The sequence below is a fragment of the Caretta caretta genome, chromosome 6 (assembly GCF_965140235.1).
Source record: "Caretta caretta isolate rCarCar2 chromosome 6, rCarCar1.hap1, whole genome shotgun sequence".
Taxonomy (NCBI): domain Eukaryota; kingdom Metazoa; phylum Chordata; order Testudines; family Cheloniidae; genus Caretta; species Caretta caretta.
Genome location: NC_134211.1, coordinates 45,726,429 through 45,753,491, shown reverse-complemented (window position 1 = coordinate 45,753,491; position 27,063 = coordinate 45,726,429). Strand labels below are relative to the sequence as shown.

The 27,063-nt window shown below is 43.0% G+C and overlaps 1 protein-coding gene across 6 annotated transcripts in view; it reads left to right on the top strand.

The window, feature by feature from the left end:
* NELL1 (neural EGFL like 1) overlaps positions 1–27,063 on the top strand; it is a 445,673-nt gene that overhangs the window by 61,656 nt on the left and 356,954 nt on the right. For all 6 annotated transcript variants that reach the window (XM_048852651.2, XM_075129472.1, XM_048852653.2 and 3 more), the window contains exons 5-7: positions 15,820–15,916; positions 23,067–23,139; positions 25,727–25,809. In XM_048852651.2, the coding sequence (XP_048708608.1) occupies positions 15,820–15,916; positions 23,067–23,139; positions 25,727–25,809 (253 nt within the window). The remainder of the gene's footprint in view (positions 1–15,819; positions 15,917–23,066; positions 23,140–25,726; positions 25,810–27,063) is intronic.

Below are 27,063 nucleotides of genomic sequence, written 5' to 3'. Positions count from 1 at the left end.
ATTTGGCACAGTGACTGGTGAGTTGTAGAGGTCTACAGAGTTCCAGAACTTGGTATCAGCAGAGTCTAGCTTCTGTTCAATAGAGACCGTAGCAATGTACTTTTAGACTTCGAGACTTGCAGTGCTTTTTCATGAAATTGAAAATGTTGATAGACAGGTTCATGACTTCAGTAGGACAGGAATAATATTGTGTTATGCTTTACAATGACATCTTGTATTCATCATCTTTGTACTCTACCTGTGTGCTGGAGAGAGGATGCATAATGGTAGAGGAAATAAGTTTAAATCAAGACTGACAAGGCACAAATGAGTTATTCAGTCATTTCCTTAAGTGTGGAAGGAGATATATTATGCCGTTGGCAAATATTATGAATTTTTACATTATTCCAATATATATTTTGGTGTTAGTTATTGCACAGCGATAAAACCACACAATAGAGGTGGTTTCTTAGAGTATGGCTATGGTGAAATTGTGTTTGTGGGGATTTTTCAGAGGGAATCTTTTGTTGTTGGTTGTTTTTGTTTTTGCGTGGGGGACTAATGGCATTGTCCTCTGTAGAATGGTTAGCTAGTCAGCCCATGGAATTCAGTGGCATAGGTGGTCATGTAGTCCAATACTGGAGCTATATTTACAAAAGGGGCAATGTAATTTTATGATCAGTAATATTTTTAAAAGGATTCGATCAGAGCCGAAACAACAGTTCTGAATATCTCCTTAAATGTCTGTTGAAAGCCTAAATCTAGATCTCAGTCCCTATTTAGCAAATATTCCCCAATCTTTCTGATGGATCTGAAACCCCCAAAGGTTGGGGATGTGGTGGGGTTGATTCTCTTTTGATGCTGATGTAAATCAGGAGTAACATGACTAGAGTTTAGCTAACCACCCCCAGATTTTCAAAAGTGACTAGTGATTTTCAGTGCATCCCTTTTTCAGTGCCTGATTTGAGATACTTTAAAAGGGGCCTAATTTTCAGAAGGTGAATATTCCATTATCTGGAAATTAGTTTACTTTAAGGTGCTCTACGCTAGGTACCCAGAAATGGAGGCATCCTAAGTAATGTTTAGAAATCTTGACCAGCATGTATCTAGGTATTTAACTGGCCCCCATCAATGCAGTATCTGAGCACCTAACTAAAATTGATGTATTTAGCCTCACACCACTCTTCTGTGGTATGGAAGTCTTGTTATCCCTATTTTACATTTAGGGAATTGAGGCACACAGAGATCAGATAGTCTTTGGCAGGATAGGCTGTTCAACTGAGTCGTTCAATGGAATTACAGCTGGTAAAACTGGCATAGTTGAGATCATTATGAAGTCTGGGGAAATCCAGATCCAAATTCTATAATTTGAGCTCAACCTTAATTTGTGAATGTGCCAGCTGAGGAAATAAGGGTAATCTAATCTCATGCCTCAGGAAATAAACTGATTGTCGCAGGATTCAGCAAAGTTTTTTTTATTTTTTCTCCATGGGCACATTGCTCAATTGGATAGTTGCATTAAGCTATTATTATTTTTTTCTGATGCATCAAGTATTTGCCACTACTGTAGGCAAGATCCTGGACTTTATGGACCATGCTCTGGTTTGGTACTCCCAATCAAATGTTCTTTTGTGCTAGTTGGGGAGGAAAGAGCAGTGGCTTGATTCTGAGCATGAAAGCAAAAGAAAATTACGTTTCTATTTTTATGAATGGCTTTCATATCTGAGACCAGTTACAGAGGGAGGAATCGGAGGAAAAATGTGTTAATTATTTTGTTTTGCAATGTTTACAGTGTGCCTTCAGCATATAAACAATAAAAGAATTTAAAAACACATGTAACAAATCAAGTTAACAAAATATAGAAAGATGCCACTTTGACAAGCCAAGTCACTCAACCTGAATAGGCTGAATGAATAGATGTCTTGCAATATCCCAGGAGTGAAATCCTGGCTCCAGTTAAGTCAGTGGAGAAACTCCCATAGACAGGTTTTCACCTCCTGAAGTCTGTCAGATCCAGAGATAAATAAGGTCCCGAACTGAGGGCCCTTCCTTGAAAGTGTTCTGCTCCCAATCTGCATATTATCTCTCTCAACACGCACATATCCAGGTCACTGTGAGATCCAGGGTGATCTGAATTCCAAGGTTATTGCATCAATAAATAAATGTTCTTAACCACTGAGGACAGGCAAAAGTAATTGGTTTAAATTGCAGCAAGGGAGATTTAGTTTAGACGATAGGAAAAACTTCCTAACTATAAGGGTAGATAAGCTATGGAACAAATTACTGAGGGACACTGGAATTTTCGTCACTGGACGTTGTTAATAACAGGTTAGACAAATGCCTGTCAGGTGTGGTTTGTTAGTACTTAGTCCTGCCTCAGTTCAGGGGACTGGACTAGATGACCTATCAAGGTCTTTTCCAGTTTTGCATTTCTATGATTTTATTACATGAAAGATGCTATGTAAGTTATTCAGGGTCTAAACCACATGTTTTACAGAGTAGAACCAATACTTTGGTTCTAAATTTAATGTAACGTTTATTTCATACACTTGTAATCATGGCCAATTAGTCATTTTGGAAAGTGCACAGGGAATGCATCATTGCAGGAAAGAAAAAAGGTGGATGAAAATATCATGGGAAAACTGAGATGAGGATTATATCACCTCACCACAAGTGAGTTAAGCTAAGAATGTAAGCAATGCCTGTGGAATGAGAGAAAGGAAATGGTTAATGGAAGAAACCAGGTTTGTCTCTGGAGAGACCGCCATGTCATTGCACAGTATCTAAAAAAATGAATGAGAAGAATGTGTGATAGGAACATGGGAGCAAATACATAATACTTAAAAGCCAAGCCTGTGGCTCCTCATCTTGTACCTGCCTTCTCTTTGTTAGAAATTGACTCTGGAATATTGATAAGATTATTTTATGGTTATGGGCAAATTATTTAGTGATGACATTATCCTCTTGATAAGATGCTCCTGTGACAGGATATTCTGCAAGGTGATTAACTCTTCGGCAGATGATGCTGGAAAGCAAAATTAAGATATTTAGCAGGGAATCTGACAGTGACTGGCCTATGGTTTTCTTTTATTTTACATTTATTTTCCATAACAGTGTAGCTCAGTTTTGGAGGCTGGTTATTCTCACTTTCACCAGTTCTTGTTCTCTTTCTCCTCCTCCTCCTCCTCCTTTCTCCCCCATTGTTTTTACCCATATGTAAACCCATTGACTTTCTGGTTTACACAGGAGAAAGTAGGAGGAGAATCAGGCTCAGTATTTTCTGACTCATGCTTGTTATGAGCAAACACGTAAGCCTTTGAAGATATGCCTTCAGGTACACAGAATGCAGCTGTCATTAGGCAAACATCTCCTGTGTGCCACAGCTACATTGTGCGGGGATTTACTGCTTTGCAGATGGTGCATACCTATCTTGTGGAAGGTGTTTCAGGTTTGCCAAGGTTCACTTTTCTGTGCTTTGTTGCAAAACAGAAATAATGTCCTTAGATTTTCTGTGTCATGGTGGTAAAATGTCCATATAACAATGTTTTGACATTTTTGATCTAAACTAGTGGTATTTTTGGTGCACCAGCCGTGCTATGTCCCAGTCACGTGGGATCAGCGAGCATGAATCACCACTAGGAATCATAGGATGGGATTCTGTCTTTTGTTTCATAGGATACGTCTACACTACGAAATCAGGTCGAATTTATAGAAGTCGGTTTTTTAGAAATCGGTTTTATATATTCGAGTGTGTGTGTGTGTCCCCACAGAAAATGCTCTAAGTGCATTCACTCGACGGAGTGCTTCCACAGTACCGAGGCAAGCGTCGACTTCCGGAGTGTTGCACTGTGGGTGGCTATCCCACAGTTCCCGCAGTCTCCGCTGCCCATTGGAATTCTGGGTTGAGATCCCAATGCCTGATGGGGCTAAATCATTGTCATGGGTGGTTCTGGGTACATATCGTCAGGCCCCCGTTCCCTCCCTCCCTCCGTGAAAGCCAGGGCAAACTATCGTTTTGCGCCTTTTTTCCTGAGTTACCTGTGCAGATGCCATACCACGGCAAGCATGGAGCCCACTCAGGTAACCGTCACAGTATGTCTCCTGGGTGCTGGCAGACATGGTACTGCATTGCTACACAGCAGCATCAACCCATTGCCTTCTGGTAGCAGACGGTGCAATATGACTGGTAGCCGTCATCGTCATGTCCGAGGTGCTCCTGGCCACGTCGGCCAGGAGCGCCAGGACAGACATGGGCGCAGGGACTAAAGTTGGAATGACTTGACCAGGTCATTCTCTTTAGTCCTGCAGTCAGTCCTATTGAACCGTCTCATGGTGAGTAGGCAGGCAATATGGATTGCTATCAGTTGTACTGTACCATCTTCTGCCAGGCAGACAAGAGATGCGGATGGCTTGCAGTCCTTCTGCACCGTCTGCTGCCAGCCAAAGATGTAAAAGATAGATGGAGTGGATCAAAACAAGAAATAGACCAGATTTGTTTTGTACTCATTTGCTTCCCCCCCTCCCCCGTCTAGGGAACTCATTCCTCTAGGTCACACTGCAGTCACTCACCGAGAAAGTGTAGCGAGGTAAATCTAGCCATGTATCAATCAGAGGCCAGACTAACCTCATTGTTCCAATAAGAACAATTACTTAGGTGCACCATTTCTTATTGGAACCCTCCGTGAAATCCTGCCTGAAATACTCCTTGATGTAAAGCCACCCCCTTTGTTGATTTTAATTCTCTATAAGCCAACCCTGTAAGCCATGTCGTCAGTCGCCCCTCCCTCCGTCAGAGCAACGGCAGGCAATCGTTCCGCGCCTTTTTTCTGTGCGGACGCTATACCAAGGCAAGCATGGAGGCCGCTCAGCTCACTTTGGCAATTAGGAGCACATTAAACACCACACGCATTATCCAGCAGTACATGCAGCACCAGAACCTGGCAAAGCGATACCGGGCGAGGAGGTGATGTCAGCGCGGTCACGTGAGTGATCAGGACATGGACACAGATTTCTCTGAAAGCATGGGCCCTGCCAGTGCATGCATCATGGTGCTAATAGGGCAGGTTCATGCTGTGGAATGCCCATTCTCGGCTTGGGAAACAAGCACAGACTGGTGGGACCGCATAGTGTTGCAGGTCTGGTACGATTCCCAGTGGCTGCGAAACTTTCGCATGTGTAAGGGCACTTTCATGGAACTTTGTGACTTGCTTTCCCCTTCCCTGACGCGCATGAATACCAAGATGAGAGCAGCCCTCACAGTTGAGAAGCGAGTGGTGATAGCCCTGTGGAAGCTTGCAACGCCAGACAGCTACCGGTCAGTTGGGAATCAGTTTGGAGTGGGCAAATCTACTGTGGGGGCTGCTGTGATGCAAGTAGCCCATGCAATCAAAGATCTGCTGATATCAAAGGTAGTGACCCTGGGAAATGTGCAGGTCATCGTGGATGGCTTTGCTGCAATGGGATTCCCTAACAGTGGTGGGGCCATAGACGGAACCCATATCCCTATCTTGGCACCGGAGTACCAAGCCTGCGAGTACATAAACTGCAAGGGGTACTTTTCAGTAGTGCTGCAAGCTCTGGTGGATCACAAGGGACGTTTCACCAACATCAACGTGGGATGGCCGGGAAAGATACATGATGCTTGCATCTTATAGAATCATAGAATATCAGGGTTGGAAGGGACCTCAGGAGGTCATCTAGTCCAACCCCCTGCTCAAAAGCAGGACCCATCCCCAATTAAATCATCCCAGCCAGGGCTTTGTCAAGCCTGACCTTAAAAACTTCTAAGGAAGGAGATTCCACCACCTCCGTAGGCAACGCGTTCCAGTGTTTCACCACCCTCCTAGTGAAAAAGTTTTTTTCCTAATATCCAACCTAAACCTCCCCCACTGCAACTTGAGACCATTACTCCTTCAGGAACTCTGGTCTGTTTCAAAAGCTGCAGGAAGGGACTTTATTCCCAGACCAGAAAATAACTGTTGGGGACGTTGAAATGCCTATATGTATCCTTGGGGACCCAGCCTACCCCTTAATGCCATGGCTCATGAAGCCGTACACAGGCAGCCTGGACAGTAGTCAGGAGCTGTTCAACTACAGGCTGAGCAAGGGCAGAATGGTGGTAGAATGTGCATTTGGACGTTTAAAGGCGCGCTGGCGCAGTTTACTGACTCGCTTAGACCTCAGTGAAACCAATATTCCCACTGTTATTACTGTTTGCTGTGTGCTCCACAATATCTGTGAGAGTAAGGGGGAGACGTTTTGGCGGGGTGGGAGGTTGAGGCAAATTGCCTGGCTGCTGGTTACGCGCAGCCAGACACCAGGGCGGTTAGAAGAGCACAGGAGGGCGCGGTACGCATCAGAGAAGCTTTGAAAACCAGTTTCATGACTGGCCAGGCTACGGTGTGAAAGTTCTGTTTGTTTCTCCTTGATGAAACCACCCACCTACCTCTTGGTTCACTCTACTTCCCTGCAAGCTAACCAGCCTCCCCTCCTCCCTTCGATCACAGCTTGCAGAGGCAATAAAGTCATTGTTGCTTCACATTCATGCTTTCTTTATTCATTCATCACACAAATAGGGGGAGGACTACCAAGGTAGCCCAGGAGGGGTGGTGGAGGAGGGAAGGAAAATGCCACACAGCACTTTAACAGTTTACAACTTCAAAATTTATTGAATGGCAGCCTTCTTTTTTTGGGCAATCCTCTATGGTGGAGTGGCTGGTTGGCCGATGGCCCCCCCACCGCGCTCTTGGGTGTCTGGGTGTGGAGGCTATGGAACTTGGGGAGGAGGGCGGTTGGTTACACAGGGGCTGTAGTGGCAGTCTGTGCTCCAGCTGCCTTTGCTGCAGCTCAACCATACACTGGAGCATACTGGTTTGATCCTCCAGCAGCTTCAGCATTGAATCCTGCCTCCTCTCATCATGCCGCCGCTACATTTGAGCTTCAGCCCTGTCTTCAGCCCGCCACCTCTCCTCCTGGTCATTTTGTGCTTTCCTGCACTCTGATATTACTTGCCTCCACGCATTCGTCTGTGCTCTGTCAGTGTGGGAGGACAGCATGAGCTCAGAGAACATTTCATCACGAGTGCGTTTTTTTTCTTTCTAATCTTCACTATTCTCTGGGAAGGAGAAGATCCTGTGATCATTGAAACACATGCAGCTGGTGGAGGAAAAAAAAAAGGGACTGCGGTATTTAAAAAGACACATTTTATAAAACAGTGGCTACACTCTTTCAGGGTAAACCTTGCTGTTAACATTACATACATAGCACATGTGCTTTCGTTACAAGGTCGCATTTTGCCTCCCCCCACCACGTGGCTACCCCCTCAACCCTCCCCGTTCCCTGTGGCTGACAGCGGGGAACATTTCTGTTCAGCCACAGGTAAGCAGCCCAGCAAGAATGGGCTCCTTTGAGTGTCCCTTGAAGAAAAGCACCCTATTTCAACCAGGTGACCATGAATGATATCTCACTCTCCTGAGGATAATACAGAGAGATAAAGAACGGATGTTGTTTGAACGCCAGCAAACATACACTGCAATGCTTTGTTGTACAATGATTCCCGAGTACGTGTTACTGGTCTGGAGTGGTAATGTGTCCTACCATGGAGGACGCAATAAAGGCTGCCCTCCCCAGAAACCTTTTGCAAAGGCTTTGGGAGAACATCCAGGAGAGCCGCGAATGCCAGGGCAAAGTAATCCTTTCACATGCTTGCTTTTAAACCATGTATGGTATTTTAAAAGGTACACTCACCGGAGGTCCCTTCTCCACCTGCCGGGTCCAGGAAGCAGCCTTGGGTGGGTTCGGGGGGTACCGGCTCCAGGTCCAGGGTGAGAAACAGTTCCTGGCTGTTGGGAAAACCGGTTTCTCCGCTTGCTTGCTGTGAGCTATCTACAACCTCCTCCTCCTCATCATCTTCTTCATCCCCAAAACCTGCTTCCGTGTTGCCTCCATCTCCATTGAAGGAGTCAAACAACACGGCTGGGGTAGTGGTGGCTGAACCCCCTAAAATGGCATGCAGCTCATCATAGAAGTGGCATGTTTGGGGCTTTGACCCGGAACGGCCGTTAGCCTCTCTGGTTTTCTGGTAGGCTTGCCTCACCTCCTTAAGTTTCACGCAGCACTGCTTCGGGTCCCTGTTATGGCCTCTGTCCTTCATGCCCTTAGAGATTTTGACAAAGGTTTTGGCATTTCGAAAACTGGAACGGAGTTGTGATAGCACGGATTCCTCTCCCCATACAGCAATCAGATCCCGTACCTCCCGTTCAGTCCATGCTGGAGCTCTTTTGCGATTCTGGGACTCCATCATGGTCACCTCTGCTGATGAGCCCTGCATGGTCACCTGCAGCTTGCCACGCTGGCCAAACAGGAAGTGAGATTAAAAAGTTTGCGGTTCTTTTCGTGTCTACCTGGCCAGTGCACCTGAGTTGAGAGCGCTGTCCAGAGCGGTCACAATGGAGCACTCTGGGATAGCTCCCGGAGGCCAATACCGTCGAATTGTGTCCACAGTACCCCAAATTTGACCCGGCAAGGCCGATTTAAGCACTAATCCACTTGTCAAGGGTGGAGTAAAGAAATCGATTTTAAGAGCCCTTTAAGTTGAAATAAAGGGCTTCATCGTGTGGACAGGTGCAGGTTTACATCGATTTAACGCTGCTAAATTTGACCTAAAGCCCTAGTGTAGACCAGGGCTAAGACACTTGTATAGTTTTTATTTATCGCCCATCCCGATCCCCTTCTGCCTAAAGATTTCTCTTTTGCTTTATTTTTTGGATTTTCTTCTTTCTTCCCCCTTTGAAGGACCCATCATATTCATTTCCTCCTTCACTTTCCAGGATTTCCTTTTCTAGTCATTCATTCTTAGATTTATGATGTTTGGCATCTGAGACGTATTCTAGAGATTCAACTTCTATGCAGTTACTGAGAAAGATCACAATATTGATAGTTCTCCTGCTAGTAATATGTAGCAGAGGCATTTAGGTGGTATTGTTTGGCACCTGATCCAGAGCTCATTTATGTGAAAAGGGGAGTTTTAGGCATTGACTTCCAGTGGGCTATGGCTCAGGGCTTTAATATACAAACTGTTTTTTTTCCTTTGGAGCTATTAGTTCTAGACTGGTTTTAGGTCACAAATGAAACAGGGTTTGGTAATTGTCTCCTACTCCTTGGTGGATATTTGCATGCATCATAAAAACCACTGCTACATGTTACTACATTCAGACTATTAGTAGTGTCTGCTCATGAGAGAGGTCAAAGACTGCAATAGCAGAAGTGTTGCTGGTGAAGACTGAGGTGTGTTTCCGGAACTGGGGGAGAGAAACTTCAGCCATATGGCTGAAATTTTCAAATGTAGATGCTTAAAGTTAGGCAACTAAATTCATACTTGACTTAAATTGGAGTTCAGCTCTTCTGAAAATCAGGGCACTTAGCATATTTTGCCCTGTGTACTTTCCCACAGTGTATCTGATTCTAGTAATTACACTGGGACCCTTTACTTTTGTGAATGCTCTACTTGTTTGTATGAAGATGGGGAAGCAGTGTGGCTTAGTGGACTCAGAAGACCAGGGTCCTATTCATTCTATTCTGGCACTGACCAGCCCAAGTCACCTTGGACAAGTCACTTAATCTCTCTCTCTCTGTTTCCCCATCTGTAGAATGGGGATAATGATTTTGACCTCCTTTATAAAGCCCTTTGAGATCAATTGATTAAATGTCCTATATAAGAGGTAGGTGCTACTATTAATACGGATGTTTACCCTCCATATTGCAGTCACTGTATGCTTTAACAGATCCTCTCCTCTTCTGGGCATCCATAATAACCCAGTGGCTTTTCTAGGATTGTTTTACACAATCTCCTGTTGGTTCTTGCTGCAGTAATGCTCCCCTCACTTCAAAGTCCTACACTAATTATGCTGCCCCTAAAAGAGCAAGCAGAGTCAATTTTTCTTGTGGATATTATGTCAGTGGTCATTTGTAGTTTAAACAAAAAAGCAAGGATAAAAGAGTCATCCATAGCTTTGTTAGAGGTTGTGATGGGGCATGTACCCCATGTAGGCCATGAAGGGGTTAACATGGGCCTGAAAGGCCAGTTTACATACCTGGCCCCATCAGCCAGGGAGAGAAAGTCAGCTGTAAATGATAATGAAGCCTAGCTGGGGAAGGGATAGGTGGTATTATAAAGCTAGGAAGCGGTGAGGTTGTTTTTGTTGTTCGTTGTTTGTTTGTTTTTTTTAAAGCAGAAAGGGGCTGCAGGGGGAGAATGTGTAGTCAATCTCTGGGGAATGGAAGAGGTCCATGGAAGCAGCAAGGAGTCTGAGGGAGTAGACCTTGGCTGGGTAGGTAGGGGTCTCAGGGCTGGAACCCACAGTAGAGTGAGGGGCTAGTTTTCCCCTACCAGCCACCAAGGAAGTTGGGGTGAAACCCTCTGAGGTTGGGGTGTAAGGGCCAGGGAGCACAGAGACAGAAGGAAGGTCATTAAACTATAGGTTTGTTGGACTCTAGTCCACCCTTTCTGGGGTAACAAAGTGCGATCTGGCCGGAGGGGGCCAAGTTGTGGAAAGGGAGAGCACCGCAGCAAAGGAGTGACTGTTAGCAGGGGCACCAAACAGAGAGACAGCCACTGTGCCAGGCTTGGCCACAGAGAGGTGCTCCTGCAGTGAGTGAACCCATTTACAGACCTTCTAAATGTCAGCTTAGTTGCTTACATTTGAAATATTTGTTATTATTTAGGTTTAAATGAGAATAATTTGCAAGTGAACATTTTAAAAAAGACAGGTCAAACTGGACATGTTAGCATCTCTTTGGGTTTAGCCCTGTGCACGTGTGTTATTTGTCAAAAGAAACACTCTACTGTTCTCTTCTAAACACCCCAATTTTGTTTTATGTCTCATTCTTAACTTTCAATTCACTATAAAAAGCCTAACTTCCTCTGTGGTTGAAAGAGGTCGTTTAAAGAAACGTTTTTGGATGCACTTTTTATTTTTCAATTTTTGTAGCGTGGGAGATCAGCAAGGGAAAGGATAATTAAACTGATAAGTAGGGAAGCTTATCTTGATGATCGTAATAAGAAAATCAGTGAAATGGTTTATCAGAAATGTACCATTATAGTTTAAATGATTAAATTTGAGCTTGAAAAGAACTTTAAACCTGAGCAAGCATTTTCTACTTTATTTAGCACAAATGCTATTATATGACACCTCCCCTTATTCCCCTCCAGAGCCGAACAATAACTTTTTGATTAAACAGTTGGCTATTGTATGTTCCAAATTTAATAGCAACAGTCTTCCTACCAAACCTGAATTTTATCTAAATTGCTTTCGTCTTATTCAGTGATTGTGATCTCCTATAGTATGACAGAGGAGAAAGCATGAAAAATCAGAATTTCTCACAAGAAGATTATTTTTGTCAGAAACAGAGAGCTGAAATCTAGATGAATAATTCAGTTAAACTTGTTACAAAACTGAAGACACGTCAAATAATGCATCCTATCTGTAAACACTATTAAAAAACAATCACATAGGTATTGGCACATTTTTATTGGGAAGAATGTAGACTAGTAGAAATAGAAGCCTGTAGAGACAACCTGGGATCCCTTTCCAAAAGCAGTTCTTAATCCTTTCAAAGGAACTGAAAGACAAATGCCAATATTGCAGTCTTACAGCTAGAGACTTATTTAATGACCTGCTATAATCAGCACTTTCTTCACGCTTTGGGATGCACAAAATAAACAGGCCAAACTTTCTAAGTTTGATTTTTGGGTGGTCTATGTTAGGAGCCTAGGGCATGACTTTCAGAAGGGCTGAGTACCTGAAACTCCAGCTAAGTTGTGGGTGCTCAGCACCTCTGAAAATCAGACGCAATAAGGCTGCCCTCCCCAGAAACCTTTTGCAAAGGCTTTGGGAGTACATCCAGGAGAGCCGCGAATGCCAGGGCAAAGTAATCCTTTCACATGCTTGCTTTTAAACCATGTATGGTATTTAAAAGGTACACTCACCGGAGGTCCCTTCTCCGCCTGCCGGGTCCAGGAGGCAGCCTTGGGTGGGTTCGGGGGGTACTGGCTCCAGGTCCAGGGTGAGAAACAGTTCCTGGCTGTCGGGAAAAGCGGTTTCTCCACTTGCTTGCTGTGAGCTATCTACAACCAGCACCACCACCTCCTCCTCCTCCTCATTATCATCTTCTTCGTCCCCAAAACCTGCTTCCGTGTTGTCTCCATCTCCATTAAAGGAGTCAAACCACACGGCTGGTGTAATGTGGCTGACCCCCCTAAAATGGCATGCAGGTCATCATAGAAGCGGCATGTTTGGGGCTCTGACCCGGAGCGGCCATTCGCCTCTCTGGTTTTCTGGTAGGCTTGCCTCAGCTCCTTCAGTTTCACGCGGCACTGCTTCGGGTCCCTGTTATGGCCTCTGTCCTTCATGCCCTTGGAGATTTTGACAAAGGTTTTGGCATTTCGAAAACTGGAACGGAGTTGTGATAGCACGGATTCCTCTCCCCATACAGCGATCAGATCCCGTACCTCTCGTTCAGTCCATGCTGGAGCTCTTTTGCGATTCTGGGACTCCATCATGGTCACCTCTGCTGATGAGCCCTGCATGGTCACCTGCAGCTTGCCACGCTGGCCAAACAGGAAGTGAGATTAAAAAGTTCGCGGTTCTTTTCCTGTCTACCTGGCCAGTGCATCTGAGTTGAGAGCGCTGTCCAGAGCGGTCACAATGGAGCACTCTGGGATAGCTCCCGGAGGCCAATACCGTCGAATTGTGTCCACAGTACCCCAAATTCGACCTGGCAAGGCCGATTTAAGCACTAATCCACTTGTCAAGGGTGGAGTAAGGAAATAGATTTTAAGAGCCCTTTAAGTCGAAATAAAGGGCTTCATCGTGTTGACGGGTGCAGTTTTACATCGATTTAACGCTGCTAAATTCGACCTAAAGTCCTTGTGTAGACCAGGGCTGGTAGTGCTACAGAACTCTGGCAGTGTTCTCGTTATTAAGGCCTGAAACTGGGAGGCAGAAGATCTGATGTACGGGGCAAGTCAGTTAGCCTTGCTGTGCTGCCGTTCCCTGGGGATCTACAGGGTTGTGAGGCTTCATTCATTAATATTGGTAAAGTCCTTTGGTTTAACTTCATTAAATCCTCAGATTGAGTGCCATAGTAGTGCACAATATTATTATGAACAGTCAATTTCTTCTTCTTCATTGATACAAAAGCTTCTTTTTGATACAAGTTTTAGTTTTTGTTCATGTGAATATCCTGTCATCAAAGGCATCTAGTTTTTCTACCTGTGGAGCTTTGCATTATTATTATTTTTGTTTTGGCTGTATGCTGTTTTAGTCTTAGATTTAATTCTTACATGTTGACAGTGTGTTGTACGCAGTATGATATTCCTCATGGTCTGCTATAGTCTGTTTCTTTAGGAATGCAGATGTGAGTTTTAATCTTTTTAATTTGCCAAGAATATAGCCTATGTTTTGTTGTAGTGATAGGCTGTGTGCTGCTTTGCAGTAGCCTTTTCATGTTTCATTGATTTAAGCAATATGTGATAAGGTTTATTCACATAATCCGTGAATAAGATAGCATCCGAACACTCTTTCCGTAAAAATTAAGCCCACACTGATCAATTTCTACAGTTGACACCTGCACATTAATTATAAATAGATTTAATGGGCAGATCTAGAGAAAATATATTTCATATCTGCCGTGCAGCCTACACACACGAAGATCTTCCTAGACATCAAAAGCTACATGGAAGTAGGCACAAAGCCCTTTATTTTTAATCTGAATGGTTGCCTGAGGGAGACGCTAGATGGTCCAGAAATGCAATTCGAATAGAACAATGCACAGAGAAAAATGAAGAGTCCATTGTCACAGAGCATATATACCATATGAATGGGACCTTCTGAAAGGACACTGGAAGATAGGTCATCGTAGCTTCTCCCATAAAGGACAAAAACCTTTGTTCTGTCCTCAGGAAAGCCAAAGATAAACCACTTTGACCTGTGTCTCATTTGTCTTCCTTATAGTCTGTTATTGACCTATAGTATAATACAGGTCGCTTTGTATGCTTTACATTGAAGCAATGTAATTCTTCTTCTGTAATTGAAGGCAGATATCATGGAGTCCCTTTAGAGCATGTTACTTGGCCAGGTAAATAAAAATCCAATATGCTCTCCTAAGTAGCGTTGTAGAAGCCACCATATTGCTTTGTTTAAAATATTGGGGCTTTGTCTGCTAACAGAAAATGGAGTTCTTTGTGGAATATTGACTAGTATTTTTCAAAGACTAGACACTTTCTAGAGAGGATGTTATTAACCCAAGTCATGAATAAAGATGTACTATATATCTAAAGAGAAATGCCTAATGTAATTGTGTAATTCACTGACTAGCTTTCTCAAGGAGCATGTCAATTACTGTACCTTGTTCAGCCTTTTAAAGCAGTTTTGCATTTGAGTAGATGTTTAATTTTGCATGTGTTTATAGCAGAAAGGAGATGCTTACATTTTAAAATATTGATAGAGATAATACATGCAAAATTCCCATAATTCCCAAAACATGGTTTAGAAGACTACCACCTTGTTTTACTTGCTGTCCAAACAAGTAAAATAGCTCAGCATGAGAATTTTACAGATAGGATAGGTAATTACCTAGCAGAAACAAAAATATCTCAGAGCTTTGACTCTAACTTTGAATGCCTCTTTTGTACTGCAGCATGTTAAGAAATGTGATGAATTAGGGTTGATTGTAATTACCATAAACTTAAGCAATTAACTCACGGAATTATTTGAAGAACTCTTTTGAACTCTCTGCTTGTGTTCTTAAGTTGTGGAGTTTCAGTGTAACTATTTTCTTATTTCTGAAAAATATAAAGTTTTTTTATTCCCTTGCTGTGGCTTTTTAGATAGATTATTCGCCCATTATTCTGGCAAATGGTTTTCTTCTCCTTCTCAGGGTAAACAAATGTGGGAGGATTATGTGTCTTTATTTTTGACTGCATTCATTTTGATATTTAAATTCAGCAGTGCTTTTGCTAAAGTTCTTCAAAACTCAGATCATTTTGGAGCTCAGAAAATAAAAATCAATGATGACATTAGTTGAGCCTGAGCTTGAACAGATTCGAAAATTAGTGAAAGTGTAAATTGAAGGATAACTGTGTAGTGAGTTGTTGATTGACTTGTATTTTATATTGGAAACTGCTCACATTCATTTTAAAGCTACAGCTATAATGCTAAGGTGGGAGAGAGGAAGGAAAAAACCCCCCCTAATCCATTTCCTATTAAACGTACAGATACATTACGAGTGAAGGAACTTGACATGTTCAGAGCCTATTCAATTGACTGGCTTGCTGGTATGATTATGGAACAATATGAGTTAGCGTAGTGGAAGTATATTTCATCGTCTTTCTTAGCCTCCCTATAGTACCACACTTGTTCTGATATAAGGCAGAGGGTCTGTGCCTCCTGGCTGTATAAGAGTGGCACTCGAGCTAGCGGGCAAAGCAAAGAGAAGGGGAGTCCAGAGTCTTCTGTTGAATTCCTGGCTCTGCTGCTGGCACTTAACCTCTCCATGCTTGAGTTTTTTCCATGTTGTAAAATGGTGATAATATTTTACTCACTATTTTAAAGTGTTTTGAGAGCCTGAATAAAAGGTGTTATATAAACTGTCAAGGATTATTATTATTCATTGCACTTTAGCAAAAAAAATTAATTGGTACTGTATCTGGGTGTTTAATCATAGACTTTTTTAAGCCAAACTTTATATTATTTCTTTTTTCATTGATTTTTTTTTAATTAGACTTTTTCAGAGGGGGTAAAAAAAAAGACTTGTTCCAACTAATGACATTTCCCTCCACAGGATTTATGAACGTGTCATAGATCCTCCAGAAATGAATCTAATGCCAGGAAGCAGTTTATGGCTGGGACAGCGGAACAGGAAACATGGTTTTTTTAAGGTAAGCAGATACACGGTAGCAAATGTAGGACACAAACCAAAGCTTTATTACCTTGCACACCCAACCCTCCACCCCCTTAATAGGACTTATAGTAGGGATTGTAGGTGTTTGAGGAACCAGTCCAACTTGTCACAAAAGGGTCTGATTCTGCAAGGTGTGGACTGTGCTCTCAACTCCAATTGTATTCCAGTGTGCCTTAGGAGGTATACCTCATCCTCCTGCAGTGTATTGTCCTGGATCACCCATGAGTGAAATGAGATTGTGGAACATAGTGACTCTTGTGTGGGTTCCTGAAACGATCTTAAAAACCTTCAAAATAATTTTTATCATGGTCCGGGTGACCAAGTGATGCATCTCCTAATATTCATAGACCAGTGGCAGCTGGGCTTCTTCTCTATTACATCTAGATTAGCCTCACACTGTTATTGATGGACTCCATAATTTTCATCCTTCACAGTTTAGGTCCCATTTGACTTCCATCAGGTAAAAGCCCTCTATAGGCCTGACACTATTCACAATTGTGCAGGTATTTGCAATTGTGCACATGTGCCCTGCTGAAAGGCCTAGGAGAATTAACTTCTTTCCTTAGTGAACTTCCCTTCATTTTGACCTCTTTTGTACATGTGAGAGGGATCCCTTACCAGTGATCAACTAGTTCTGATTTTCTGGGCAGTGGATTTGATCCATGAACTATATATCTATATATATCTATATCACCTTCCTCTGTAGCATGGGGCACATGTCACTTGTTGGAGGATTCTCTGCACCTTGAAGTCTTTAAACCATGATTTGAGGACTTCAATAGCTCAGACATAGGCGAGAGGTTTATTGCAGGCATGGGTGGGTGAGATTCTGTGGCCTGCAATTGTGCAGGAGGTCAGACTAGATGATCATAATGGTCCCTTCTGACCTTAATATCTATGAGTCTATGAGTTTGTGCTTCATGGCTTTGAAGGTGTCAGCGACCCAGAGCTTGAATTGCTGGTAGTAAGGAGCGATACTATACTATCTCCCGCCATAGGTTCATGCACATTGCATACTATGTTCTCATATTTGAATAGTGACAGATACTGGTCTACCTGCCATTCACCTATAACAAACACACAGATCCTGGAAAGCTGACAACCAGTTGAAAATGGTTCAGGGCACTTAGGTCTGGCTTTTGGGATGCACAAGTGGATCTGGAAATGAATGTTGGAGATGCTCCTTGCATAGGAGAGTGAAGATATTGAAACTCCCCCTCCAAAATTTTCCTTTGGTAACTGACAAGTATGTGGGTCATCCTCACTGATGTAGCTGACAGAGAGCATGCCTGCTCGCTGGCCTGGCCTGGTAGTCCATTTCTGGTGGTGAGACACCGCAAACCATCCTCATGGACTACACCAATATAGGGATGGAGACCAAAAAATGCACAGGGAAGGTGCAATTAATGTTGTCTTGGAGGCAAATGCCCTAAGACCCGGGAACCCTATTTCCCTTTTTGTTTCTCGCTTCTGTTCCCTTTATTCCCTGGCAAGCCTTGCTGGCATTATGGTCCAGGCTGAGTTGTTGTAAAACTTAAAAATTAATACTCTACTTCATAAGCAAAGTTATAGCTAAAGCTGGCCAACTGTCACATCTAATTTTGTGTCCAGTGGATCCATGGCACAAATCATACATCAAGAATTATAACATTCAAAAACCAGTCAGAGAACACTTCAACCTCCCTGGTCATTCAATTACAGACCTAAAAGTCACAATACTCCAACAAAAATACTTCAAAAACAGACTTCAACGAGAAACTGCAGAATTGGAATTAATTTGCCAACTGGGCACCATTAAATTAGGCTTGAATAAAGACTGGGAGTGGATGGGTCATTACACAAAGTAAAAACTATTTCCCCATGCTAATTTTCCCCTACTGTTACTCACACTTTCTTGTCAACTGTTGGAAATGGGCCATCCTGATTATCACTACAAAAGTTTTTTTTCTCCTGCTGTAGCCCACTTTAATTGATTAGTCTCATTATAGTTGGTATGGCAACACCAATTTTTTAATGTTCTCTGTGTGTATATATATCTTCCTACTGTATTTTCCACTACATGTATCCGATGAAGTGGGTTTTAGCCCAGAAAATGTTATGCCCAAATAAATTTGTTAGCCTCTAAGGTGCCACAAGTACTCCTTGTTCTTTTTGCTGATACAGACTAACACGGCTACCACTCTGAAACCTGATTAAAGAGCGTGGAGTTTAGTCAGTTGGTGGGTGATATACAGCTAAACTCCTGATAATAAGTACCTTGTATCTTGGATAACAGAACACGGTCTAAGGATTCATTCAAATCAAAACAGCATCCATTTGATAAAATAGTCCATAGGATAGTGATATGCTTATCTACATCATCTTGAGACTGGCATGGCTTTCCATTATCAGGATGGTTGACCATCAGTTCAATTTCCTTTTGAAGCACTCATTATTTAAATGTATGTTGCAGTTACTAGTTTTTGAAGAACACCCCCTCTCTCAACTTTGTAGACTTTTTTCAGCGAGCCAAACAAAATATCAAATGCAGTTTGCTTAAATAGTGTAATTGGTGTGGCAACTCTAACTCTTTTACGTGTGTGTGTGTGTGTGTGTGTGTGTGTATGCATATGTGCATGCATGCACTACCTCCATCGCTTTTTTGCTTTTATATTTAAGTTAGGGTCCAAGAATTGCACCTTACCTGGACTTCATTTCTTGTTGTAACAGCTGAACTGTCACTGTGAAGTGAAATTGACGGCATGATTTTATTCTACAGCTGTTGTTTCTTACCTCAGCTGCTTCCCATAATTCCACAGATGGTAAACATATGTTTAGAGCTGCATAGAAAAAAGTAAATTATATTGGATTCACCCATCTTTAATTCTTTTTATGCAGACAGCCAGAGTCTAAAAACTCTGGGATACTGTACATTTGTAAATTAATATTTCTATGCATTGACACTTTGGAAACAGCAGGGTAGCTAATGATATGCTAATGAGCTTCCAGTTTTTATTTATCATAATGAAAGTCGACAAGTGCCTTTCTTTGCTATGTTTGCTTGAATATTTTACTAACTGTCTGCAGGGCAGAAATGTGTAATTGGTTGCATTTTTAAAATCCTGCTTGTGAGTTTCAGGAGTCTTTGGGTTTTTTTGTTTGTTTTGGTTACCCATTGCAAAAGCTTGGAATTCATAAACAGTACGTATCTCCATCCATATATTTTCACGCTTAGTAGGATCTCCCTTCCCTTTTCATAGCAATTTGTTTCAGTGTTTTAACGCATAAAATATATAGCTATTTTCCTCATCGTAAACAGAGATCTTCAGGGAAATAAGAGCAGTAAAAAAGAATTTGGCATTTTTTGTATGTGTGGTGTAGCTGTGGTAATATTTGTATGTGAAATATTTGGGTATGAGCTTTAGCCTAATCATAGTTATTCTAAATATATTAGAATTTTAATGGTGTAATTTACTATTCATTTTGCTCCTTCTCCTTCTGCCCCTTTTGAAGAAATGAGAAGTTTTCTTAAATGAGTATCATTAATGTCCGTTTTGGGTGAGGATTCTCCTGTTGTTCCTCATGCACTTTTATGGAAGTGTCATGTAAGGATCTAGGTCATGATGGGCCAGATTCTGACCCTCTTATTTACACTGAGTGACTTCTTACTCCACAAGTAGTCTCATTTGAGTTTGTGGGACTATTGGTGGAGTGAGGGGCTGCTCAGCATAAGAGGAGATCAGAATTTGGCCCTTTATATGAACATCTAACAATATGTAACTTACCCTGTACCAATACCTCAGAGTTCTGCCCTTCCAATGCCCCAGTTCTGCAAAGTGCTGAATGACTTCAACTCTCATTCAGGTCGGTGGAATTTAAGGATGCTCACCATCTCACAGGAGGTGCCCTGCCCCTTCCAGGATACTGACTCGAGGTAGACAGTGGAGCGAGCTAATAACAAAGACAAGATGTTGTTTTTGTTTCCTGTACAAGTGGAAGTGCATGAATTATTCTTTCTGAAAAACAAGGATAGCATTTGTTGACCATTCAGGTTTCTTCAGTGTACGCCAGTAGCAAGATCATCTCTGTGTGCTAGGGATGATACTGGAGTCGGGTTAAGAAACAAAACTGAAGGGAACCTGAGGAAGAATCTTTTTGGTAGCAGACCCAAAACTCTAAAACACCCTCCCCTGAGGAGATGAGGTAGAATTTTACCCTTTCTAACTTCAGACCATGCTGAAAACCTCACCTCTTCAATAATTTATGTAACCCTTGTGCAGTGCCCAGATACAATGTTGAATAAGAGCTTTGGAAATATATATATTGATAAATAAATGAATAGAACATACTTGTGTGGCAGCACGAAGCATGCACAAGGTGCTTTACATATAAAAAGCTAAGGTTCCCACTCCAAAGACCATATAATCTAAATCGAATAAATATGATACAGAGGGCAGCAGTTCGGGCACAGGAAAATGATGTGTTTACCATAAGAAGGCTTTGTGAAAGAAGTGGGTTTTAAAGAGTGAGAATAGCAGTATGAAATCAAGTGAATTAAATTGCAGAAGGTTAAAGTGTTAGAGGGCCCTGAATGCATCAACCTTTTCATATAACATTAATGGAGTAGTTCATTATATAGAATAATGAAAGGAGCTTATAAACATCCCAGTGCTTTTCTATCAAATTCATATGGAATGAGGTGGATATTTAAGGCTCTGCTCCTGCATTGTCTCCACTAGTGTGGAACTCTGCTGACTTCATTGGGACTTCATGCAGATGAAGGAGTCTGCCTAAGGGTGTGTTTAGGTAAATATTTCATATGAAAACCATATGTAGTGATACCCACTTCTGCACCTGTCAGGATTTTCCTCTTCAGAACAACCACAGCTCACATCACAGGCTAAAACCGGAGGTCCTTTCTTAGCTTTTACTCAGTCCTTATTTACATCAAAGGACCTTAAGATTGGCCCTGTGGGAGTTTTTGTACGCTCAATATCCCATATAGAAAACTCTGATCTAGTGAAACTTCATTTATAGTTAAGTAGCATGGAAGTCCAAGGTTGTTTAAATGCATTGCAACAATTCCGATTATGCTGAACTTCAGTCTGTAATGAAGTTTTTCCTTTTACAAAAATGACATTGGGCAAATCCTGCTCCCATTGAAGTTAATGGGAAAGTTCTCATCTGTGCCTGACCACACTAGCTCATCTGTACCTGTCATGTATATGATTATATACATTAAAAATATAATTTCCAGACTGTATTGTTCATTCTTTGTTAGAGTGCCTAGTGCCTTCGATAGGCATCTTTTAAATCATCATTTACATTGAAGTAAATAAATAAAATGAATATGTATTTTTATATTTAAATATAAACCTATCCGAATTGCAGTAATGCACTTAAACATGTACTTAACTTGAAGCACACACTATTCTTGAACAGGGATTCTTTCCTGAAACAGCCTGTGTGCTTTCCTGAATGGGCTCCTGTCACTATGGTGATAGTGTGGTGGAAGTCTGTAATCTGATTTATGCTTCTTTTTAATCATTTCATTGGAAAGAACTGAGCCTTAAAAATGCATTTATGTGCTGCAGCTGTTAATTGTTCACCAGTGGTCACTGGAAAGAAGTAAAGTAAGTAACATTCAGCATTGTTTTATAGGCTACTTTCCCAACCCGTGACAGTATCACTACTTCTTATTGTGATGGCTTCATTATTCTCATAGATGAAAAGGTTAATAAATGTATATTCTTCTGCTACAGAGGTGGTGTGATCTGGTTATTTCTATTAATATTTTCAATTAGTATTTGATCTTGAAATAACAAGCAGGAAGCAGTGCTTGCTGATTACTTTCTGCTGTTTTAGAAAATGAACATATAAATGTTAAATGTTACTGCATTTGCAAGGCTTCAAGTACTATCTGAGGCCTATATTTTATTTATAGATTAACCTCGGTATTCTGAGCAAGCCACTATGTCTTCCATCTGCTTTGCAGAATCCATTCTATCACAGTTTAACTGAAAATAAAACCAGAATACACCCAAATCAATATTTTCATTCCAAGACAGCAAACCTGATGATAAATTTCTTCTTGGATTAGAGAGATTCTTCCAAATCAGGTGGGAGGCAGAGCCATAAACCCTCTTTGATTTACAGTGAGATACTTGGACTTCTCCAGGAAAATTCCCAGTTCTTTTAAAGTTCATTAAGGGATAAGAGATCATCTAAGATGCTGAACTCCCATTAAATCTAGTGGATGTTGTGGAAGATAAGTGCCTCGTAGAGTCAGGCCCAGAGAAAAAGCTTCAGGATTTGGCTCTAAGGAGCAAACCCCAATCCCCAGCACTCACCGTCTGTGTTTTGTCTGGATTCTGGGAAGATACGCAGGAAAGGGGCTATGATTACACTCTACCAAGATCTGAAATAACAGGCTGCATTGCGTGAAGAGTGCTTCATGCATATGGAGAAATGACATAGGATTCAACAGTGGTGGATTGTTCAACCCTTTCACTTCCCCAGCCTGCCACTGCCCAGCTTCCAAAACCCCATGTGTGCAGTTGTGAAGGGACTTTCTCCAGTGCTGAGTTCTATAGAACTCTTAAATCCTGCCCCCTCTCCATCCCTTACGCACAGGGGACCTTCCTTAACTTTGTTAGGAACAAGATTGCCTCCTAACTGAGCAGCAGAGAGAATTCATTATGAAATGTCCTTTAAATATGGTTTGATCTCCTAGGCTAATTTGGCTAAACGCCATTAATAAGAACATTTCTAGGTATCAGAGTAGCAGCCGTGTTAGTCTGTATTTGCAAAAAGAAAAGGAGTACTTGTGGCACCTTAGAGACTAACTTTTCTTATTTCTAGGTAGTGTGCAATTTTTGCATGTTTTTATCAAATCCTATGCCGTAAACCTTTTTCTTGGAGAAAGGGAAGCTTTTGTAATCATTCATATCTTGTTCAGCTTTACCTGAATTGTTCAGTTAGGGTGGCCCTCTTTGTTTGTAAAAAAAAACCAAAAAACCCCAATCAACCAAAAATAATAAGCTGATCATTTATTCATGGCCTCTTGGCAGAAAACTTGAGAAGCATCTTGGAAGTTTTAACTGTCTGACTACAATCTATATTTACCAGCAATCTTTTCTTTTACAAAGGGTATCATTCAAGATGTGAAAATAATCTTTATGCCCAATGGATATATAACACAGTGCCCTAATCTGAATCGCAGTAAGTAGCAATTTATTTACTTTGAAGATTTAAATATTAATGATTTCAATATTTTAAAGATAATGGTTAGCTTTGTCCTGTATCATCTTTGTACACTTTCAATATGGTCAGTCCAGGGAAGTAGAAACTCTAAGAAATTGCATTTATGTTAAGATAAGCAATGCTGTTGTGGGTCAGGCATGCCCTGTTTCTTCCCAGGGCAGGGCACAAGTCTTGATAGGCCAACAGTTGCGCCAGCCATCCTCAGCCAGGGCTGTGTGGTCTAGCAGCTAGAGTCACTAACTGCCCCCCGGCTCAAGGCTGTGCGGCCTAGCTGTTACCCGGAATTCTTTCAACCCAAAGCTCTTGGTAACTTTTACTGTGCGAGGTGGTGTCAGGAAATAAATCAAGGGAGACACGGCCGTCCGACCGATAGATGGCTGGCACAAACAGGACAACACGAGTGCTTTCCTTTAAAGCTAAACTTTACTTAGTCTCAAGCACTTATACACACGTCTGCAACACCCCCAACCCTTGATAATTATCAAAGCTGAGCGTGGCTCTCGAGTGGCACAGTGGCAGCCTGTCTGCTAGTGGGGAACACAAGATGCATCCAGAGGGAGAGTCCAGTCCTGAAGAGTCCCTCAGACTACCTCAAACTTTTCACCCTTATTTATATATTAGTAACAGAATGACATGTCCCTTAAAGAAAACTTGTTAAGCAAGCAGTTCCAATGGGCAAGCAAGAGGCTCCTTCTGATTACCGATTAACCAGGTGTGGGTTTTCCAGAGTTTACAGCCTTGAGGCCCCAATAGACATTCCTGGGGCACATCCTGCTCTTCTAAGATGCATGTATCAGCAATTTCAACTCAATTCTTATCAGGAAGGATGCGGGGTCAAGCTGCCCTTTCTGTGGCACCCAAAAAACCCCCTCCCTCCTGCCTTGGTTAAGCTAAGCCTACTGACCTGGCTAATTTACAGCCTGCTGACTTGGTTGCTTGTAGCAATACGCCATAGTAGTTGCAGGCACTTTACTGGTTTGCCAAAGTCTCCCCGTACATAGCGGCTGGAGTCAGTCTCTGTCAGGTTGGGCCACCACCCCAGAGGCGGTGGTGGCCAGGATACGGGGACCCAGGCCCTCCCTCTCCACTGGGTCCCAACCCAGGGCCCTGTTGGTGGCAGGGTTGCCTGCCACCAGTGTGGCGGGGATCTGTCTGAAACACGCCAAGTTAACCTCCAGTTGTCCAACTCCCCGCAAAGACTCCCTGGGTTACTTCCGACCCGCTTCTCCGCATCTTGTGGCTTCCTAGTTCTGCCGGTTCTTTCTCCCTCGGTAGAGTCCAGAGCCTGGGGGTTGAGAGTTGCTGTCAGCTGGCTGGCCTCCGCATCATGAAATGCCTGCAGCCCTTCAGCAAGAGCCATCAGCACACCACCTTCCCCTATGGTGGTCAGCCAAGACTGAACCAGGCTGCTCCCTCTTATATTGGTGTTGCACTTCGAGTGTGCCCAGTAGGGCCATGGGGGCGTGGCTTCCTCAGGCCACAATGAGGGATTAAGCCCTGCAATCCCAGGGTGGGGTGTGTATGCCCTTTCACAGACACCCCCTTTGAGAGGGTCCCCGCTGGTGGCCCCTCTTCCACATCTTCCCCTCCTACCAGGAAAAGAAGTCTGCATTTGTGTGGGCCTTACTGGGTTGGTGGGAACTTGAAAGTCGTATGGCTGGAGTGAAAGTTACCACCTCATGACTCTGGCATTGGTGTCCTTCATAATGTTAAGCCATCGAAGTCGGTGACCAACTGGAAGGGGTTCCCCAGCAAGTAGTACCTCAGGGTGGTGTTCACCCATTTCACCTCTAGGGTCTCCTTCTCTATCGTTGAATACCTCTTCTCTTGGGGAAGAGTTTCCTATTGGATGCTCCTCTCCCTTATCCTCCTGGGACAACACCGCTCCCAATCCTACTTCTGATGCATCAGATTGTAATATGAAAGGCCTGTTGAAGTTTGGGTGAAAAAGGACTGGCTCCCTAATTTAATTGGTCCTTCAATTCATGGAAGGCCTTCTCGCACTTGGCTGACCACTGTACGTTGTGGGGCTGAGAGCTCTTTGTTAGGTCCGCCAAGGGGCTGTGCGGCCTAGCGACCCAAGTCATTAACTGCTCCCAGGCTTGGGGCTGTGCGGCCTAGTGGCCCGAGTCAGTCACTGTCAGGTTGGGCCGCCACCCCAGGGTTGGCGGTGGTCAGGATACGGGTCCTCTCTCTCCACCGAGTCCCAACCCAGGGCCCTGTCAGTGGTTGAGGGTTGCTGTCAGCTGGCATGGCTGGCCTCCATGTCATGAAGTGCCTGCGGCCCTGCAGCAGGAGCTGTTGGCACACCTCCTTCCCCTGCAACGGTCAGCCCAGACTTTGCCAGGCTGCTCCCTCTTATACTGGTGTTGCACTGCCCAGTAGGGCTGTGGAGGCGTGGCTTCCTGAGTCCTCAGTGAGGAGTTAGCCCCCGCAGTCCCAGTACAGGACACTGACGCACCGTCACACACAAATTAATGAAGTTTTAACAGTATATCAATCTTCATTGATTTATGGTTTTTTCCCCCCCACTTCCTTTATTGAGCATGCCCAACCTGCAGTGATTTCTTAAGTCTGGTGCAAGGAATCATGGATTTACAAGAGCTCCTGGCAAAAATGACTGCAAAAGTAAGTACCTGAATCCCCTTATCAGTTCCTCATCCTGTCCCTCATTTCCCTCATGTTGAGAGTACTATAAAAGCATTTACACATTTGCATCTGCTTTACGCTATCCTAGTAGAGCTTTATTCTTACTTCCAATAGAGCTACCTGTAGTGGATTTTCCATAATGCCACTAAAGCCTCATCCAACTTCTGTAGTATTTTAGAGGACATTTACAAATGCCTGTTAATTAAAAGAATGTGTAATAACAAACATGCTTACTACTGAAGGGTCTGATTTTTAAAGAAACCACAGAATGTGTTCCTTTACATGCTAGCAGATAAGTGCAGGTACAAAGAAGGGTAAACTCCCCAGTGATCTTATTGCTGAGGTTTTCCCAAACTGGCAGTATGTGCACATTTACCCCAAGTGGAATGGGCAGTGGCACTACCCCCCAAACTTGAGGGTTCTTTGAAATTTTCAGGAGGTTAGGGCAGGGTCTTCATACAGAGGCTTTGTCTCTCCTTTGCCAGTTCTGGAGACCCCAGTGGCTCACCCAAATACCCAATTCCATTGGAGCTACTGCATTTTCTCTCTTCAACACACGCTTTTAAGGGAATTAACACAGGTCCAGGCTACACTAATTCTCTGCTGCCTTGTGGTGGTGGTAAGGGTGAATGGGAAGATACTCCTCTCCCTTAGCTCTGCTACAATCCCACAGCCAGTTCTTGTTTTAGCCTTTGGACCTCCAACTGAGGCTGCTTATGGAGTTTGGGGGCTAGGTAAGGAATGGGGTGATCTGTGTTAAGGGGTGTGACCCAAGGACCTCTTGATGTTCAGTGGCAGAGGACACAGGTTAAGGATCACCAAAAGGGGTCATGTAAGGCCTCTATTGAAAGAGTGTCATCACAATCATTGTGAAATGTATGAGCAGATAATGTGTAAGGAGTTATGTATGTTATCTTTTTAAGGCCTTGTAGTTAAAGGCATGTCACTCAAAGGTAGCATGTGTTGAGACAGATTTTTCCAGACAGGAGGTGGTAGACACTTTTATCTCCCTGGCTGACAATTGCACATTGTTTGTTTCTTACAATGGAAGTCTATTTGCATATTGAGTCTAGTGCTAATGAACAGATAGTGACTGCTGCAGGAAAAAACAAAAACAGCCAGGGGTATAATGGAGTATGGTAGTACACCGGGCATCCTTCAGTCTTGGAAGACAAGCTGCCGCAGACTTGATTTTATGAAAAGAGGTTCTCAGCCATCCTGGTTGAAAATGCT